Source organism: Oryzias melastigma, linkage group LG2, assembly GCF_002922805.2.
Source record: "Oryzias melastigma strain HK-1 linkage group LG2, ASM292280v2, whole genome shotgun sequence".
NCBI classification, from domain to species: domain Eukaryota; kingdom Metazoa; phylum Chordata; class Actinopteri; order Beloniformes; family Adrianichthyidae; genus Oryzias; species Oryzias melastigma.
In genome coordinates, this window is record NC_050513.1 from 17004236 (window position 1) to 17023427 (window position 19192).

General features: G+C 40.8%; 1 protein-coding gene and 1 long non-coding RNA gene across 2 annotated transcripts in view; both read left to right on the forward strand.

Annotated features, from left to right (window-relative positions):
- Nucleotides 1-4489: 4489 nt before the first annotated feature.
- LOC118599585 lies at nt 4490-8709 on the forward strand. Its single transcript, XR_004948993.1, has 4 exons — nt 4490-4553; nt 4637-4735; nt 7465-7578; nt 8646-8709. It is a non-coding gene; the product is annotated as an uncharacterized LOC118599585 (long non-coding RNA).
- A 299-nt stretch (nt 8710-9008) lies between these two features.
- The window catches only part of LOC112156756 (NACHT, LRR and PYD domains-containing protein 12-like), a gene marked incomplete at its 5' end in the record, with an annotated part of 84657 nt that continues 74473 nt past the window's right edge, over nt 9009-19192 (forward strand). Inside the window, 3 exons of the mRNA XM_036214676.1 lie at nt 9009-9098; nt 9266-11014; nt 15350-15354. Coding sequence (XP_036070569.1) covers nt 9009-9098; nt 9266-11014; nt 15350-15354 — 1844 coding nt within the window. The remainder of the gene's footprint in view (nt 9099-9265; nt 11015-15349; nt 15355-19192) is intronic.

Genomic DNA, 19192 nt, shown 5'->3' on the forward strand with positions numbered 1-19192 from the left:
ATATTGTATATTGACTTAGAAATAAATTGGGTTCTTGCTAAGATCAAAAACATTCTACAAAAAGGTCACAATACAATCTAATCATAAATGGGGCTATTTAGTGATATCAGGTCATTTTTATTCCATTCTCTTGTAACAGAAGCTTGTAACATTTTCTAAAAATATCAACTAATTCCAAATAAACATAATTTTTGTCATTTAAAGACTTTCCGAGTGTATTAACAGCAGCCAGTCTGTTAATTTTGGCCTATTGTATTCAACTGTTAGTTGTGTTGGAATCTTATTTGTGAAAATCTAATGTTTGTAATGTGTTAAGATTAATCAGGTAAATGGCACATTTTATATAATGTGATTAATATACATCTTTCAGGAAATCAAAATGTTCTAAATGTTTTTGTGACAACTTGTATTAAATTAATTTAGGCTAATCCAGTCTCTGATCATTCTTCCTTCTATGTGATCAGCCACATCAGAAGGGTCTTCCTCTAGTCCATCTTCATCAGGGCATGGCTATATTGTGGTGGACAACACAAGATGATGTCACAGTTCCTTTCAGGACTGACCCAGAGGCCTCGCAGACACTGGAGTCTTCAGGATGCTAACCGTCATCTCTACCTTTAGCTGCATTGAATCAGGTTCAGTGTAGGGAGATATCATACTAGAAAAGGGTTCCCAAGCAAATGATCTATGTAGTGTGCTGCAATAACGAAAATATCAAATGAAGAAATACTAGAAAGACAAGAAACATGCTGGGAAGTTAACCTTGATTAGAGGACTGTCTTAATGATGTCTCCCAGAAGATTCTGGCATCATGTCCAGACTCCGTCCACGTGACCTCAGCATTTGTGAGGAGGTGGGTTACATCATACATGACTGAGGTTTGTAGCTTTAACACTGTCAGGTTAGAGACAGGAAGTTCAGTTCTTTTCTGCATTGATCCGATTTCTGATCACAAAGTCTCATTTATTTATGGAGCTTTGATGAGAATGTTGGTCATCATTACACATAATCGCATTTAGGAACCCTGAAATAAAAAGGGATTTAAAATATGTTTCTTAGGTTAAAAAAATGTTGACCACAAATGAACCACCATAGTTCAGCCATGGTATCTGGAGTCAAACTGTAGTTATGCAAATTACATATCCAGATACATATCCATATGTGAATGATGACATTTTAATAACTCTTAATCATATATAGACATATTTTTACTTGTGCATAGAATGGATGACACTTTAAATCCATTTAATGTAAAGTTGGACCAATAATTTTTAATTAATTCCTTGAAAAAGAGTGGGAGGAAGCAAACTTTCAAACATTTTGCCAAATAAAATTGTCTTTGGTAAAATGGAATCGCTCCTTTTAAGTAATCTTCAGAATCAAATGAGATCAATACGTGGCTTCATCACCCTCTCATGAAGAAAAAAATCTTGATATAACGTAATTTGTGCTTCTACAGTATCATCGTTAAAAGAGCGCATCATGCTAAACAACCTCTCTGAACCAAACTTACTCTCTGAACATAACTGGCTCCGGAGTAGTGAGTTGCTATGGTAACTTGCATGCCCCGAAGATAACCGCCACTTTTGGAACCGAAAGTGGAGGATATCCACAAACTTTTCTTAAACTTACCCGGGTATACAACATACCATGCTTTCCGGAACAGGGCCCTGGTGTTGCTCCCACAGGACATTTGATCACAGGGGGTAGGCTAAAACAAACGCACACAGAAGGGGCGGAGCTCTGTTCAGGTGTTTCTGAATCTGGAAATGAGGAAATTGAAAGTTTTCCTCCTTGTCAGAGCAGACAGAGCAAGAGGAGACAGAGGCTGCAACTTTCTTCTTCTTCACAGTGAGTCTTTGTATTTTCTGTACTGGAGGACACCGGAGAGGAAATGCGGAGATCAGGGGTGGGGGTGCGTGTTTGTGTTTGGGGTGGGGGGTGTTATGTGTCTACATGAGGGAATGTTATTCAAGGCAAAAAAAAAATATATATTCTTCAATAACAAAGGATATATAACTGCAATTAATTTGCTTAATCTTTCATAATCTAATGTTATGGTATCACTGTACAAGTGGGATCAAACCTAAATATGGATTTTGAACACCACACCATGATGCTGCTGCTACCGTGCTTCATGATCACGGCTGTGTTTCCTTTCAGTTCATTTCAGAGCTGAACAGCTTTCACTGCATAGTAGAAAACATTCAGGCAAGAAAACATTTTTCAGTTTTACTGTCAGACATTTTTTTCTGAGCTGCATGTGAACAAACTCTGCTCCTCTGAGACTGACTGATGATCAGTCACTGAAACTAGAGGAGCTGTTTACAAGAAATAGTCAGGCCCCTCCCTTCAGCTCCATCACTTGTTTCTGCTTCAGTGCCAGTAGATGACAGATGAAGGGAGTTTATGGCATGTCTGGAAGGAGGAAATGACTGAAAGCTGAGGAACAAACAGCTTTAAATCAGCGCTAGAAGATAGAAGAGACAGACAACATGAGAGAAACTTTAGAAGATATCAACATCTCTGGGCTTTTTTCCTCCATCTGTATTTGAAAAACCTCACAGAGACTGAACATGACGTCACAGAATTCCCTTTTAGAGCTGTGACATCTTTGTGATGTCACAGGAAAACTTCCTGTCTGACTGGATCTGAGGACAGAAACAGCTGATCACATCTGAGAGTGTGAAGCACACAGACTCATTGTGTGGCATCCCCAGTTGAAAAGACGGTCTCCCAAACTGATTGGTCACAACCCTTTATTAAACCGTGTGTGTGTGAACACACTATAAGAGCTACGAAGAAAAAATATAAATACATTTGAACCCTTTTGTTTTATTTACTTCCTAACCTTCAAAACTTCATTACTTTGACAATTTAAACATCTGATGCAAATCAAATACTGTAACTGTATTTTAACAACCTTATTTTACAAAAAATATCTGCTCATTTCTGAATAAACGTAAAATAAATTATACTATTATCGTACATTTTAAACTATGACTCAGCATTAGCTTGCCATCAGAGTGCTACCTATTGGGTAAATTAAAATGTGCTCACAACGTAAAATTATGTGAATACAGAACTAAAAAGTCGCCAGAAAACAAAATGTTACAAACCTTGTTCCCTAATCAACCAAGTTCTGTGGGATATGGTAAACGTCATTCCTTTTTAGCTTTAAATTTTTTTCTTTACCATTTTGGCAGACACGAGGCACATGCAACCTTCACATTAGCTTGAATGACAACGGTTTTGAGCATCTTTGCACTCTTTCAAAATAAAAGCCACAACCATGTTATACAAATAAAAGGAGAACTACAAAAATAAAATTGTAATGGGCTAAATCTAGAGGTCATTTACACATTGAGTTCATGTTTCTGTGACGAACATGTATAACTACAGTACATTTTTATTCATTTCTTCCAATGTCTCTATGTCTCTCATATGACTGAGTGTGGGCAAAAAGGTTTGTCCTCTTCTGAATGAAAGATTATCTTTAAATCTCTCTGCCTAGAACAATCTTAGTGAACACGCTCCAACAGCGCAAACAGCACATTTTCAGGACGCTTCAAATCACTTTCAAAGTGTCGCCTTACAAAACTGTAGGTCACATGACCTCATCTTTCTACTCTACATCTTTATAATAAACAATCTTGAAGCCCTGCCTCTCCTCTCAGCTGCTGTCAGGTGGTGTCAGGTTTCTTCTTGGTCCATTCTATGTCTTTAGTTCAGGAAATCACAGATTGTTTGTTCTTTAGTTTCTTTCAGGAGTGTTCCTCTCATTTCTTAGTGCTCTCTGCAACATTCCTTCTCAATCTTCATATGAAGTTCTCGTGTCAATTTCCAAGCTTTGTTACACCTCTGCAGCTGTTATGAAGAACGTTAAAAGCAAATCAAAATTCAAGTAACAATTAAACATTTCAGAGAGATTTTTTTTATAGTAAGGGATTATGTTTGAGTGAACAAATAATCTGTAATGCTTTCCAGTTTGGAGGTAACTTGCTCAACAGTGTGAATTAAAGTTCATCTGAAAGTCTCTGACGGAGCTTTGAGAGGAAGAATTTATGTATTTCTTTTACCTCATTCTTTCATTTCTGTCTGTTGTTCTTGATTGGTGTCCTGCTTCCTGAATTCTTTTACTTTTTCTTTGTCAAAGTGAGTGAATGAGTGAAATGTTGCTCCATCATGGAGTGTTTGCTGCTGCAGTTCCATGTCTCCATCTGGTGGAGGGAGAGCAGAAGTGCAGCAGCTGATGTTCAGCAGCTTCCTCTGTCCCACACTGCTGTCTGACTGCATTCACCTGAACCTGAGAGGAAACACAAGAGAAGAGCCCATCAGTGGAGGAGCAGCTGATCTGTTAGTGAAGGAGGATCAGAGCTGATGATGATGAGGGTTTCCTCTGCAGATGAAGGCTGGAAGAAGGTGTGTGTGAGCTGATCCAGTGGATCCAGTCAATCCAGCAGCATGGATCAGTGTGAGGACACACAGGAGGGAGCCCCTCCCTCTAAAAGCACTCTGTGTGGGGAAGATGAGAGCCAGAGCAAAGCTCAGAGGTGAGATGAACATCTCTAACTGTCCAGGACTCTTCTCTATGTCAGAGCTCAGCACTCACACCAGCAACCACCATTCTTCACAGGAACCAACCTGGACCTGGATCCAGCTGTGTGTCCTTCAGGAGTGACAAATCAAAGAAGGAGAATCCTGACTTCAAAGACATCAGTTCAGGAGTAAAACAGTAAGTGTTTGTCAGAGTTGAATGCTTGATAAAGGTCTTCATGCTATCTTACATGTCTCATTCAAAGTAAACACAAACAACAAGAAAGATGAAATACTAATGCAGGAAGTTTGACTCTATTCTGACTTTAATAAGAAAGTTTGGTTCGAATCAACAATCATCAAGGTTTGTTCATCTCGTCTTCTTCTTAACCAGCTGTTAAAGATTAACTTTTTTTCTAAATGCTGTAGCTTGAAAGGGGTGAATATGAAGTATTCAACCCCAAAGTTGGTTGAAAATGATTAATTTTATGAAACAGAAATTTAAGAAAATTGTCCCTTGGGGCGGGCTGCACGGTGGCGCAGTGGTTAGCGCTCTCGCCTCACAGCGAGAAGGCCCCGGTTCGAATCCCGACTGGGACCTTTCTGTGTGGAGTTTGCATGTTCTCCCCGTGCATGCGTGGGTTTTCACCGGGGACTCCGGCTTCCTCCCACCGTCCAAAAACATGCTTCATAGGTTAATTGGTGACTCTAAATTGCCCCTAGGTGTGAATGTGAGAGTGCATGTGTGTGTGATTGAGGCCCTGAGACAGACTGGCGACCTGTCCAGGGTGTACCCCGCCTTCGCCCATCAGTAGCCGCGTTAGGCTCCGGCACCCCGGCGACCCTGAGAGGGACAAAGCGGTCAGGAAAATGGATGGATGGATGGATGTCCTTGGGGCACCACCTTCGTAATGAAGGAAAATATTACTCATTAATGATTAGCCGCTACCTCTAATCAATAAAGTAATAATCAATTAAACAGTCTATCAACTTTAGGTCATTCGTACCCTTTGAATTGACTTTACCACGAAAAGAAATAATGATATCTGAACAACGACGTCCTTTTGAATATTTATTGAATAACATGAGGTTAGACAAGCAGAAATAATGGACATAAAAGCATGGAACGCAATCAACATATGTGGAACATAGAATGTAGCTTTCAACTAATAACTAGAAATAGATAAATGGGAAGAAAGGACATGAAATATTGAGGTGAGGAATGCAAAATGTGTGGATGCATTAAGTGTGTTGTGCATAAAAAGCTGTTTCGTTACTGATCTGAGAATAAGCTATCCTTAAAAGGAGGAATTCAAACGGGGCAAAGATGTTACTTTTGCAAAAATAGAGTTGATCTTTATTCTAAACCCTAGCTGTTGACTGAGTGAGCAAAGTTCTTCTCACAAAGCGGTCTGTTCGATCCGTCCAAGAAGGGTGGTTAATCCCATTACTGGCTGGATGCTTCAGGAGGGCCGTGAGGCGAGATCTTCAGCCAGGTGTAAAAGTGAAGGAGGTTTCTAACCAGAAACCTGTGGGTTCTGGTGGTTCTGCTCCGTTCAGTCACTTAGCTTCTGGGATGGTTGAACGATTTCTCTATTCCGTTTTGTGACCAAAACGTATAAGTTGCAAAGCTGGCCGGACAATGAAACTTATCACATGGTCTAGCATTGAAAATCAGTTTCAAAATAAAAGCATCAAAAATTTAAAAATGTTGGAATCAGTCTATGAAATTGACTAGAGACAAAAATGTTGAAAAAGGAAGACAGTGCGCCAAAAAAAACGTGATCTTAAGACTGGAAGAACTTAGAGGTAAAGAGGGCTTGGTTTCTTCTAGAAAACTACTAAAAATGGGAATCTTGGAAATCGTGTTTAATCCCTCCCCCTCTTGTATGATGTTTCTGACTTCTGGCTCCTGCTCTGGCTCTGGCCTGCGCGCCAGGGTTTTGAATATGAGAGGTAGGGCAAGAATCACCCAATCCTTGGGGATTTGAGGTGTTTTACGATTGGAGGTAATTTGCATGTCCGTATGAGCTCTGGATATGAAATTATCAGGGGCGTAACTTTATTCTGGTCTCTGGATGTGTTCTTAACAAGAAGGTGGGTTTCTATCAAACAAAGTTTGGATGAACCTATAAATGGGTATGACTCCTATATGTGGCAAAATAAAATGCTTCCCAAAGTCCACATAAACACAGAATATTAATTCTCTAATCTTTGACGGTTACACGTGATTATTTCATGGATTTTAACCTCAAAGTATTTGTGAATCTTCTTCTGTTAGGGATTAAGGTTTGATTACACACATGTCCTAATAGAGGATTTCTTCTGGAGCTGTGAAGAGATGTATTACATGTTAGATCTAATTGACAAAAGTCCTGTCTTTTAAAACATGAGAAAAGTTGTGAAGGGTCACGTGTTTCACAAAAAGGACTTTGAGTGTCTGTCAGGAATTCTTGCAGAGTCCACAGGGGTCGGCCTGCTGGAACCAAAAGATCCTTTGAAGGTGACAGGTTGAAATTAACCAGAGTTTGGAGTTTAATGACTTAACATCCGAGTGGGAAATAGAGGTTTTAGACAACTTTATTGCCCCCCTGGTGGGAGAGGAACTCTGTTATCTTAAGAAGAGGCACTCCAAATAAAAGTTGGGTGACCAAATGATCAACACAGGTAATCACAGCTGTTTCCAAGGGTGGAATGCTACAATGCTGATGAAGGAACCAAACATTAGAAACAGTCTTCATCCCGTTTACTGTAGCTTTGATTCATCTTTGATTCAGTATGAATGTTTGAGTGGAATTATTGCTGTTCTGAAAACTACAATAAATTATACATTTATGATCTCAGATTTTCCAAATCCAAAATAACTCAAAGAAAAACTCATCATGAAAGAAACCCACTCCTAATTAAAACAATTTGTTTTTCTATCAGGATCCATGAGAGACTCAGATCTGTATCTGAACCCAGCTGTGTGTCCTTCAGGAGTGACCGGTCAAAGGATAAATTTCTCACCTTTAAATCATCATCATCTTCTTCTGCAGAGAGGTGGGCTGCATGTAAATGTTGAAACCGAGTCAAATGAGTGAAATGTTTTCATTAAAGCATGTGTTTATATAAGCCTGTGTTTCTCAAATGGTGGGACAGGGGCTGTGGTGCGATGGTGGCGGGGGAGGGGTGCATCCCGGGGATCATATCCCCTTAAATCTCAAGATTTATGATGGAAAAATATTTAACAGAGATGAAAAGAAACGGAGAGAAAGAGAGAGAAAAAACAAGACACCAAAAACTTCCTCATTTGTATTTTGGATTTGTGCATAATCCCAGTTGATAATAATTTAAATAAAGCAAAAAAACAACCAAAAAAAAAAACATTTGGCAACTGAAAGAGCTGCTGTTTTCAGTGAACCAATGCAAAGAACTGAATCTCCAAAAAGAGCCAGAATTCCCATGTGGAGGGAAACAAGGAAAGACTGTTGTTTTTACTTTGTCTGAAAGTTTTGGAAGTATTCTAAAAAAGCAAAAAAGGTGAAAAATAATAAAAACTGATTATTTTGAAGTTTTTTGGATGTTTTTTTAAATTATTCTTTAAATTCCCCTCCAATGAAAATCATGTTTTTTGAGTTTTTAACATGCATATGAGGCATTTTTCTTCTGAAAGAGAAAAACAATAATAAGAAATCATTTCGTGTTTGCATTTCAGCACCAAATGACACCTCCTCACAAAGGAAAATTATTTTGAAAAGAAGGCTTCAGATCAACAGGAAAAATAGCTTTTTAACACATTTAGGATGTGTATTTTTTGTCCAAAACTTCACAGTCCTAATTAAAACCCCACCGGGAACGTTTAAAGAAAATTAAAAAAAGTTGTTTTAGGGGGTATTTTGAAGAGAGAAACATGAGCAAATTGACTAATGATACCAATGATATTTGCAGCAGAAAGTGTTGGATGGGGGCAGGAAAGTGTAAATTCTTATAATAAGAGAATAAGGGGAGTAAGAGAATTAAGTTTGAGAAGTACTGATATAAGCTAAGGTCTTTCTCATAGACATCTTCAGTTTGTTAGTCTCTGTGTGCAAAAACAGAATGGATCTGATGGTTCTGATTCTCCACAGAGTGGACCAGCAGAGCTCAGAGACTCCCAGTGGTCCGTCTGTCCAGCAGCATCAAACACAGCTGGATTCCATCTTTCTGGTCTGTACATGAACAACAACTGCTTTTCCATCATTCTGTCCACAGTCATCTCCATGCTGCACTTTGGAGACCAGTGGATTGTCAGTGTGTCCAACATGGAGCTGATGTTTGGCTCCATGACTTCACTCTGATTGGCTCATTCATCTAGAATTCTGTTGCAGCTGCTGGAGGACAACATTGTCACTTTTGTGAAGAAGGAGCTGAAGAAGATCCAGAAGCTTCTGAGTCAGAGGGAGGATGAGGAGGAGGATGAAGATGAAGAGCAGAGGAGCAGCAGAGAGTCACTGATGAAGATCACAGAGAACTTCCTGAGGAGAATGAAGCAGGAGGAGCTGGCTGATCGACTGCAGAGCAGTAAGAGGATTTCTCTGAAGGTTTCAGCTGCTGATAAATGAAGATTTACTGATGTCTCAACACATGGAACCACATGGATTCAAACCCTCATCATTCAGGCTGCAGAGAGTTTATTTACTCTGTTTGTTGTCTTCATTCAGGATCTGCTGCTGCAGTTTGTCGACATAAAGTCCAATCTGGTCTGAAGAAGAAGTTCCAGTGTGTGTTTGAGGGAATCACTAAAGCAGGAAACCCAACCCTTCTGAATGAGATCTACACAGAGCTCTACATCACAGAGGGAGGAACTGGAGAGCTGAATGAAGAACATGAGGTCAGACAGATTGAAGCAGCATCCAGGAAAGCAGACAGAGCAGAAACCAGCATCAGACAAGAAGAGCTCTTTCAACTCCCAGCTGGAAGACAAGAACCAATCAGAACCGTGATGACAAAGGGAGTGGCTGGCATCGGGAAAACAGTCTTAACACAGAAGTTCACTCTGGACTGGGCTGAAGGCAAAGCCAACCAGAACATCCACTTCACATTTCCATTCACTTTCAGAGAGCTGAATGTGCTGAAAGAGGAGAAGTTCAGCTTGGTGGAACTTGTTCATCACTTCTTCCCTGAAACCAAAGAAGCAGGAATCTGCAGCTTTGAAGACTTCCAGGTCATCTTCATCTTTGATGGTCTGGATGAGTGTCGACTTCCTCTGGACTTCCACAAGACTCGGATCCTAAATGACCCTAGAAAGTCCACCTCAGTGGGTGATCTGCTGACAAACCTCATCAGGGGGAACCTGCTTCCCTCTGCTCGCCTCTGGATAACCACACGACCTGCAGCAGCCAATCAGATCCCTGCTGAGTGTGTTGACATGGTGACAGAGGTCAGAGGGTTCAATGATCCACAGAAGGAGGAGTACTTCAGGAAGAGATTCAGAGATGAAGAGCAGGCCAGCAGGATCATCTCCCACATCAAGAGATCCCGAAGCCTCCACATCATGTGCCACATCCCAGTCTTCTGCTGGATCACTGCTACAGTTCTGGAGGATCTGCTGAAGAGCAGAGAGGGAGGAGAGCTGCCCAAGAGCCTGACTGAGATGTACATCCACTTCCTGGTGGTTCAGGCCAAAGTCAAGAAGGTCAAGTATGATGGAGGAGCTGAGACAGATCCTCACTGGAGTCCAGAGAGCAGGAAGATGATGGAGTCTCTGGGAAAACTGGCTTTTGAGCAGCTGCAGAAAGGAAACCTGATCTTCTATGAATCCGACCTGACAGAGTGTGGCATCGATATCAGAGCAGCCTCAGTGTACTCAGGAGTGTTCACACAGATCTTTAGAGAGGAGAGAGGCCTGTACCAGGACAAGGTGTTCTGCTTCATCCATCTGAGTGTTCAGGAGTTTCTGGCTGCTCTTCATGTCCACCTGACCTTCATCACCTCTGGAATCAACCTCATGGAGGAAGACCAACAGAAAAAGCTGTGGTTTCCTGTTATTTTTCAAAACAACTTAGTCGAGTTCTACCAGAGTGCTGTGAACAAGGCCCTAGAGAATCCAAACGGACGCCTGGACTTGTTCCTCCGCTTCCTCCTGGGTCTTTCACTGCAGACCAATCAGAATATCCTACGAGGTCTGGTGACTCAGACAGGAAGTAGCTCACAGACCAATAAGAAAACAGTCCAGTTCATCAAGGAGAAGATCAATGAGAATCTGTCTGCAGAGAAAAGCATCAACCTGTTCCACTGTCTGAATGAACTGAATGATGGTTCTCTAGTGGAGGAGATCCAACAGTTACTGAGGTCAGGACGTCTCTCTGCAGATGAACTGTCTCCTGCTCAGTGGTCTGCTCTGGTCTTCATCTTACTGTCATCAGAAAAAGACCTTGAAGAGTTTGACCTTCAGAAATACTCTGCTTCAGAAGAGACTCTTCTGAGGCTGCTGCCAGTGATCAAAGCCTCCAACAAAGCGATGTAAGGACTCTCATTAAAATTACCTTCAGTGAACAAATGAATTTGAGGGTAAAAAACTAATGTTTCAGTAACTGTTGTTTGACTTTGTTTTCTTCAGATTGGGTTACTGTAACCTGTCAGAAAATAGCTGTGCAGCTCTGTCTTCAGTTCTCAGCTCTCAGTCTTCCAGTCTCAGAGATCTGGACTTCAGTGACAATAATCTTCAGGATTCAGGAGAGGAGTTGCTGTCAGTTGGACTAAAGAGTCCACACTCTAAACTGGAGGCTCTCAGGTCAGCTTTCATAAAATTGTTGTAATAACTCTCATGAAAATCATCTTTAGTTAACAAATTAATTTGAGTGAAAAAACAAAAGATTTAATAACTACAATCTTGCTTTGTTTTCTTCAGACTGAGACAATGTAATCTGTCAGTGCGAATTTGTGCAGTACTGTCTTCAGTTCTCAGCTCTGAATCCTCCAAACTCAGAGTTCTGGACCTGAGTAACAACAACCTGCAGAATTCAGGAGCGAACTTGCTGTGGTCTGGACTCGAGAATCCACACTGCAAACTGGAGACTCTCAGGTCAGATTTAATTCAGTTGTTGATTCTCTACAACAAGAGCAAATCCACGTGAAGGATGCGACTTTGACGTGCCTGCGCGTTTGGTGTGAATGCACCGTTAATATTTTATGTGCCTCGGTCCATCCCACTGTGAATGTTGTAAAATTGGAGATATGTTCTCTAGTTTGAGGGATAAAGTCTTCGTTAATATCTTACAGTCCACATAAATCACCCTTTTTTTTTATAATGATTTGGAGATATTTTCCCCTAGATGCTTTAATTGTTTGCATGGGGGAGATACATATGGAAACATGTTAAACATTTTCTTGATGGACTTCTTTTGAGTTGGATAATGAAAATGAATATGACAATGTCATCTAATGCATTCTTAGGGGGTTTGTTGCTGAGTTAGCAAAGTTTCAATCCTCACTTGCAGTCCCATAGGTGGGTCTTGATGGAACGACCCCGTTCCAATTTAGAAAATAACTTTTACAGACAAACTGATAAAAAAAAAAACAGACTAGAAAAGCTTTCTTCATCAATTCATATGACGGCATGATGATGGTTGATATTGATCTGTTTCAATAATGATCTTGTAAATCTTATCAAACTCTGTTTACTTTCTGAAAGTCCAGCTGTCATCACTGCTCCTGAACACACTTTTCTCTCTGCTTTCAGGTTGAAGGACTGCAGTTTGTCAAATATCATCTTTGAAGCTCTGATCTCAGCTCTGAAGAACAACCCATCCAATCTGAGAGAATTGGATTTGAGTGAAAATAATCTGCAGGATTCCGGATTTCTTCATCTATGTGGTTTCCTGGAGAGTCCAGATTGCAGACTGCAGACTCTAAGGTCAGTAAATTAGCTGAACTCACTGAAAGATGACAAGAAGATTTTAGGTGAAGAACTTTCTGATGTTTCACTGGAAGATTTTCTGAACTGGTGTCATTTCACTGCTGCAAAGTTGGATCACAGCCTGGAGTCAGTGCAGCTATCTGATTAATTTCCCCACAAGACTTCTTTCACCTCCTGACCTTTTCCAATAGGGTTAAGGAAAAGTGGAAAAGCAGACGAGAGGGAATATTTCCACCGAACTGAGAACTCTCCTGCTTTTCTGGTTCTTTGCATCCTGCTTCTGCTTCACAAGAGATATACTTTCAGGAATTCTGAAAATGACTGAAAGAAAAAAAAAGATTTTCCAAACTCAAGAAGTTTACTTAGTTTGAGTCATGTCTCCAAAAAAAAAAAAAAACAAACAAAAAAAACATCACAGTAAGAGGGCTGCACAGTGGCGCAGTGGTTAGCGCTCTTGCCTCACAGCAAGAAGGCCCCGGTTCGAATCCTGGCTGGGGGATTTGGGACCTTTCTGTGTGGAGTTTACATGTCCTCCCTGTGCTTGTGTGTGTTTTCACCAGGGACTCCGGCTTTCTCCCACCATCCAAAAACATTCTTCATATGTTATTTGGTGACTCTATATTGCCCCTAGGTATGAATGTGAGTGTATGTGATTGTGGCCCTGCGACAGACTGGTGACCTGTCCAGGGTGAACCCCGCCTTCGCCCATCAGCAGCCGGGTTAGGTTCCGGCGACCCTGAAAGGGACAAAGCGGTCAAGATTAAAAAAAAAAAAAAATGAATCACAGAAAGATGAAGTCCACATGCAGACATCTGCAAATCTCTGCTTCTGTTTGGTTTCTGCTTAGCTCTTCTTTTCTTCTTTATGTAAAGGAAGATGAAGTAGATCATCTATAGGTTGCTGCTATGAAGATCAGAATGATTGTGTTCATGACAGACAGCTGTTTCTCTCTCAGCTCAACATTCTGACAAGTCCAAAAATGTGTTCTGCCCGAGCGGCTTGTGGGAGGAGCTACCAGCTGATGCTTTTAAACTGATCGCTACATGGAGCGGTGTCTGTGCATATCTTATTTACAATGTATGTAAGACGTAGAAGAAGTTGAGACATTAGGTTTATTCATTGTGAAGAGTTCTACAAAAGCACCTGTAATCACATCTCCATGTAGGGGTTTATGAGATTATTCAAAGATTTTCCCAGCACTGGGAGTTTTACAGAGCTGTGTCTCTGTAACACAGTTTTGAAGGCTCATTGAAAATAAAAAAAATATCAGGAAGTTCAGGAGGCCCGAACAGGCTGCCTTCCAATCCTGCAGAAGCTCTCTGCTGGCATAGCAAGTGAGCTCAGCGCTATGTGGCTGGCTGACTGGCAGACAAAGCCACCGCGGGTGTGACAGGCTGGCAACTTGTCCAGGGTGTATCCCACCTTCACCCAACAGTAGCCAGGAAAAGCTCTGGCAACTCCGCAGCCCTGTTTCTGTAACTGCATGTAAGTACAAGACAAAAACACATACATAATTGGATTAGTATTCTATCTACTAATCGAGTCGCTGAAAGCATCACATGCCTGCAACTCAGTCCTTGATTAGCAAATGCGACATGGCAACCTCGCCAAATTAGATCATTTAAACTCTCGCTGTGCTGTTCAAATCACACTGCTGAACCTCAGATCGCATCTGCACCATTGACTTAACATTTAACTTTATGCCTCTTCCGTGTGAATCACGTTCATTGTTAATGCAGCTTCAGAGGAAGTTTGTTGATTATTTGTAGCTTTGACAGACACCCACTAGATTCAGTCAGGCTAATAAAGGTTCATGTTGGAGAGAAATGAGGACAGGATATTATTTATTACAGTGGACTTGAGCCAATAAAAGAGAATTATTCACTGTTAGCACTGTCAGCAGAACCATCAGAATTCTGCAGTCTGACTGTTATCAGACACATTCCTGCACAGAGATGCCAAGCTGCAGATTGAACTCCTGAACACTGATCCACTTCATACCGTTCAAACACATTTTTCTGTCTGCTTTCAGGTTTATCTGCTGCAGTTTGTCCAAGATCAGCTGTGTATCTCTGGGTTCAGCACTAAAGAAAAACCCATCCAATCTGACAGAACTGGACCTGAGTTGGAACAGAGACCTTGAGGATTCAGGATTTCTTCATCTGTGTGGTTTTCTGGAGAATCCAGGCTGCAGACTGCAGACTCTGAGGTCAGACTCCATGTTTCATTTGTGTTCAGATATTATGATGACAACCTTGTGTTGACACTGACCTGCATCCATGAGGCTGATGTTCTTCTGCTGCATGCTGACCATCTTTATGCTGAAGGCTGTTTTCTTCTTCTGAGCTTTTGTCCATTAACTGTGGCACAAGATCTGATGTTTGAATGTTTCTTTCCATCTTAATTCCCAAGATTTTTTACACAAAGGTCTGCAGATGTTTTCTCTTCTTCATCCACTTCCTGAGGAAATCTCCTTCCTGAAGATCAAACTGATCTCTTTTCAATGAAGGTTGATGTTTTTGGAAGTTCAGACTCATTCCATTAACAGCAGGAGCAGAGAGCTCTTTGTTTTGGGGAATATACAATCAGAGACTTGATATTCAGGAAGAGTTCTTTGTGTTGGAGAAAGCTTGACTTGAATTTTCAGCATCTGTTTTGTTGCCACAGTTTGATTGTCTGTTGGGCATGATCTTTGTGAATTAGTGAGCAGAAATGTTCTCATTCTGAACCTGACAGACACATGCTCAAATCCTCCACAAACATCCTCACATTTTCATCCAAATCTGCTACCATCCGTCCATCAAAGCTCACTGCAGCTTCTGACTCTTCATTCAGAGCTGAAGTCATTGATCAGAGATAAATCTCTAACATTTGCTGCTGACACTTCCTCATCACTTTCTTCTTCTCTCTGCTTTGATCTGTTGGGCCTGAAAGTCTCTGTCTTGAGGGGCTGCAGCAGAGAAGGACTAGAAGACCATCTCCTGAAAACTGGGATGAAGACTTTCCTGCATCATGGTGCTGGAATTCTCCCATGATTCGGTGCTGTTTGGAGCAGAGCTGAGCAGAAAGAGGAAGTGGACTTTTTCGGCTGATTGTGCAGAAACATCAGTTGGTTTAGATGCAGCCACAGGCTGATGTTTGACTTTCACACATCTGGACTTATTTACTGAAGCAGCTGCATGTTGTCCTGAATGTTCTTGAATGTTCTTCTTCTTTGCTTCTGCTGGACTCTTCTGATCTGCTGCTGTTGATTCACATCTTTGGACTTTTTCCAAACTTTCTGATCTTCTTCAGCTCTGAACTCTTTTGAAGAACTGAAGGATGAAAAACATGAACTTTGTCTTTTAACTCAACTATTTTCTCTGGATTCAGGCTGTGGAGCTGCAGTTTGTCAAAGATCAGCTGTGCTGCTCTTCTGTCATCTCTAAAGTCCAACCCATCCCACCTCACAGAACTGAACCTGAAAGACAACGATCTTCTGTCTTCAGATATTCAGCAGCTCCAGGATCTGGTGGAGAGTCCAAACTTCAAACTTCAGACTCTGAGGTCAGTAGAGGGTTGGAGTCAGTCCAGCTGCTTCCAGATGTTTGGTCCTAAAGTTAGTCTGAGAGCAAAGATGCAGAGTTTCCTGTGAAGCTGCAGCTTCTCAGTGAAGCTCTGAGGAGAATGATGACAGGCTTCAGGACAACAGTCAGCCAATCAGAGCAGCAGAAGCTCCAAGGAAGCTGGAAGCTGACAGGAAGCTGCTGCTCTGAACAGAAATTAAGCTCCTGCTGCTCTTTCTGATGCTGTGCTGTATCACTGACTGACAGAACAGGATAAGGAGACAAAACTTAATCTCTGTGTTTCTGATTTCTCTTTGCAGCTGGTGAAGCGGGTGATTTTGATGTTACTCTTAGTGGAGAAGGGAAGATCATCACATCATCAGGTCTGCAGAGATGTTGTTCCTGGAGGTGGAGAGCAGAGTGATGATGGAATCAGAGGAAGTGGAGATGAGTGTCAGAGCTGCAGCATGAACTGATCTGAGATCAGCTCCACTGTCAGCATCAAGTGGACAGTTATTGTGCTGCAGCTCCCCCGGTGGACTGATAGAGAACTGCACTTCATCTTCTCATTCTAACTTGGACTGTTGGGAAGTCTTCTGCTTCTCTTCTCTCTCGTATTGGGAGCTTCTCTTAACTTTGTCCATATGCTTTTGCCGTAGTTGCTGATGTCATCCTTCCTGTCAGCTGACGTCTGTGTTTCTCTGTACATTTTCATGAGGGAGCAACTGTGAAACCAACAAATATTGATCAATCATTGATCAGTTTTCTCCTCATGTGTCCTGAAACTGTTTCTCTGAATGATCTGTGTTGGTGATTCATCAGATTCAGAAATGATGGCTACTGATGGGCGAAGGATTCCCCTTGGACAGGTCCCCAGTCTGTCGCAGGGCAGAGCAAATAAAAACAGAAAAAAATAAATGCTAAAAGCTGAAAATACTGTGTTCATTTTCCAAGACAAAATCAGAAGTTCAAAGAGACTCAAAAAAAAAAAATAAGGATTTGAGCTGTGCTGAAACTCACTGCTGCACTCATACTGGTGAGAAAACCACAGAGAAGCAGTTGACTGTTGACTTCAGTCCTCTTCACAGCTTTTGATGAATCAGCCGTCAGAACTGGACTTCAGGAGTCCAGCTTTGGAACCTGCAGAGAATCAACAAACAGCAGAAAGCCACTCTGTGGGAAAGACTCCACACTTCTGACTGATGTTCACGTCCACTTTATTCTTCACAGGAAAGATTGGAACAGAACACTGAAAACTGAAAAGAACAGAGAAACAGTTCAAATCTCAACTAGAAAACATGAATCACAACAACACAAGACAGAAACACCTGTCTAGTTCTTTATCTGCCTGTTCTTTAAAGGGCCTTTACCTGCAAAATCAGCTTTTTGAGCTTTAAATTATATTTTAATGTTCATTACTCACTATAAAAAATCCCAACGGGATATTTTGATTTGCTCACACATTTCTGAGCATTCCTCTACAAACCTGCGCTCTCAGCACCAGCCCCTCCCAACCCACGAAAACGAACAGGTTCTCGAGAGCTAATGTCAAAGTGCCCCTTTCAGGAAGAGTCTGCTCTGACAGCACCACCCCAAGCCTAACAACATCACCCACTTTCTCCATAGACCTAGCAGCAGTCAGTAAAAAACATTCATTTTAAATGCACAGTACCGTATAACTTCCAATTGTGTCCCATCTCCAGTAAACACCAGGTCTAACAAGTGAACTTCGCTGGTTGAACAAACACAGCAACATCATAATTGTAGCGTCCCCGGTCGAAAAGATGGTCTCTCAAACTGATGGTTCACAATCCTTTTTTTTTATTATCCTTGTGTGTGTGAACAAACCGTAAGAGCTACAACAAAAAACATACAAATACATTTAATATCTCTTACAGTTGTTCACCATTTCAACCCTTGTGTTTTATGAATTACCTTATAACCTTACAACTCTACACCATTAATTTATTACTTTGAGAATTTTAACCTCTAATACAAATCAAATAATGTAACTGTATTTTAACAAACTTATTTAAAAAAATATTATTCTGTTCCTTTCTGTAAAAACAAATAAATCCTAACATTAGCGTTCATTTCAACCATATCTCAACATTAGTTTGGAATTACAGTGCCACCTACTGGGCAAAATAAAATGTGCTAACAACGTACAACTATATGAAAACACAACTAAAAATCGCCAAAACATAAAAATGTGACAAACCTTGTTCCCTCATCAACCAGGTGCTATGGGATATGGTACACTTTCGTTTGTTTGAACCTTTAACTTAGTTTTCAAATCGTTTAAAGCAGAAACGAAGCACATGCAGCCTTCACGTTAGCTTCACTTGTGACTTCCGGTTAGCGCGTCTTTTCATTACTTCAAAATAAAAGCCAAAACCACATTATACAAAAAAGAGGGAGAATTACAAAATAAAATAGTGATGGGCTGACTCTAGAGGTCATTTACAATAATCACTGAAGTTGCTTTAGGTATTTTTAATAGGCATTGTGGGAAGAATAGGAGTGTATTACAGACCCAGCTGTGTTATATATATATATATATATATATATATATATATATATATATATATATATGTGTGTGTGTTTTTATATATATGTATATATTACTGTATGAGTACTCTGTTGAGAGTTTTTCTGTACTTTCTAAGTTTAGAATTTTCATAATTTTACATTTTTGACATTAAAAAGACTTTGCACCTGTGTGTTTGTGTACCTAATAACTAAAACTTTTCTCCTGTTAGCTAGAAGTAGAAAGTTTGTTTTCTGTATGAGTTTTCATGTGTATGTTGAGACTATTTTTTTTACTAAAACCATTCAGAGGATGACTGCTGGTACAAGGATCGTGACTGTCACCAGTGTGGAAATAAGGGTCACACTGTTCGATTGTGTAGGAGTAAAGGATTCTCAGAAATTGCAAATGCAGTTGCAAATAGCACTAAACTCTGTTACCAACGATAAGAAATAAAGTCGGATAACAGTGTTGCCTACAGTAGATGGGCAAGTAATGGAGATGGAGCTGGACACAGGGCTGCAGTGCCTTTGATTGCTGTGGTAATGTATTAAACAAAACTGAAACAGGTGCCCCTGCAGTCCACTGATATACTCCTGAAAACTTACACTGGAGAACAATGTTCCCTCTAATTTTTTGTGCGTCTGAGCAAACACAGAAACTCACTGAGCGCTCCTTCGACCGCAGTGAGCAACAATGAGG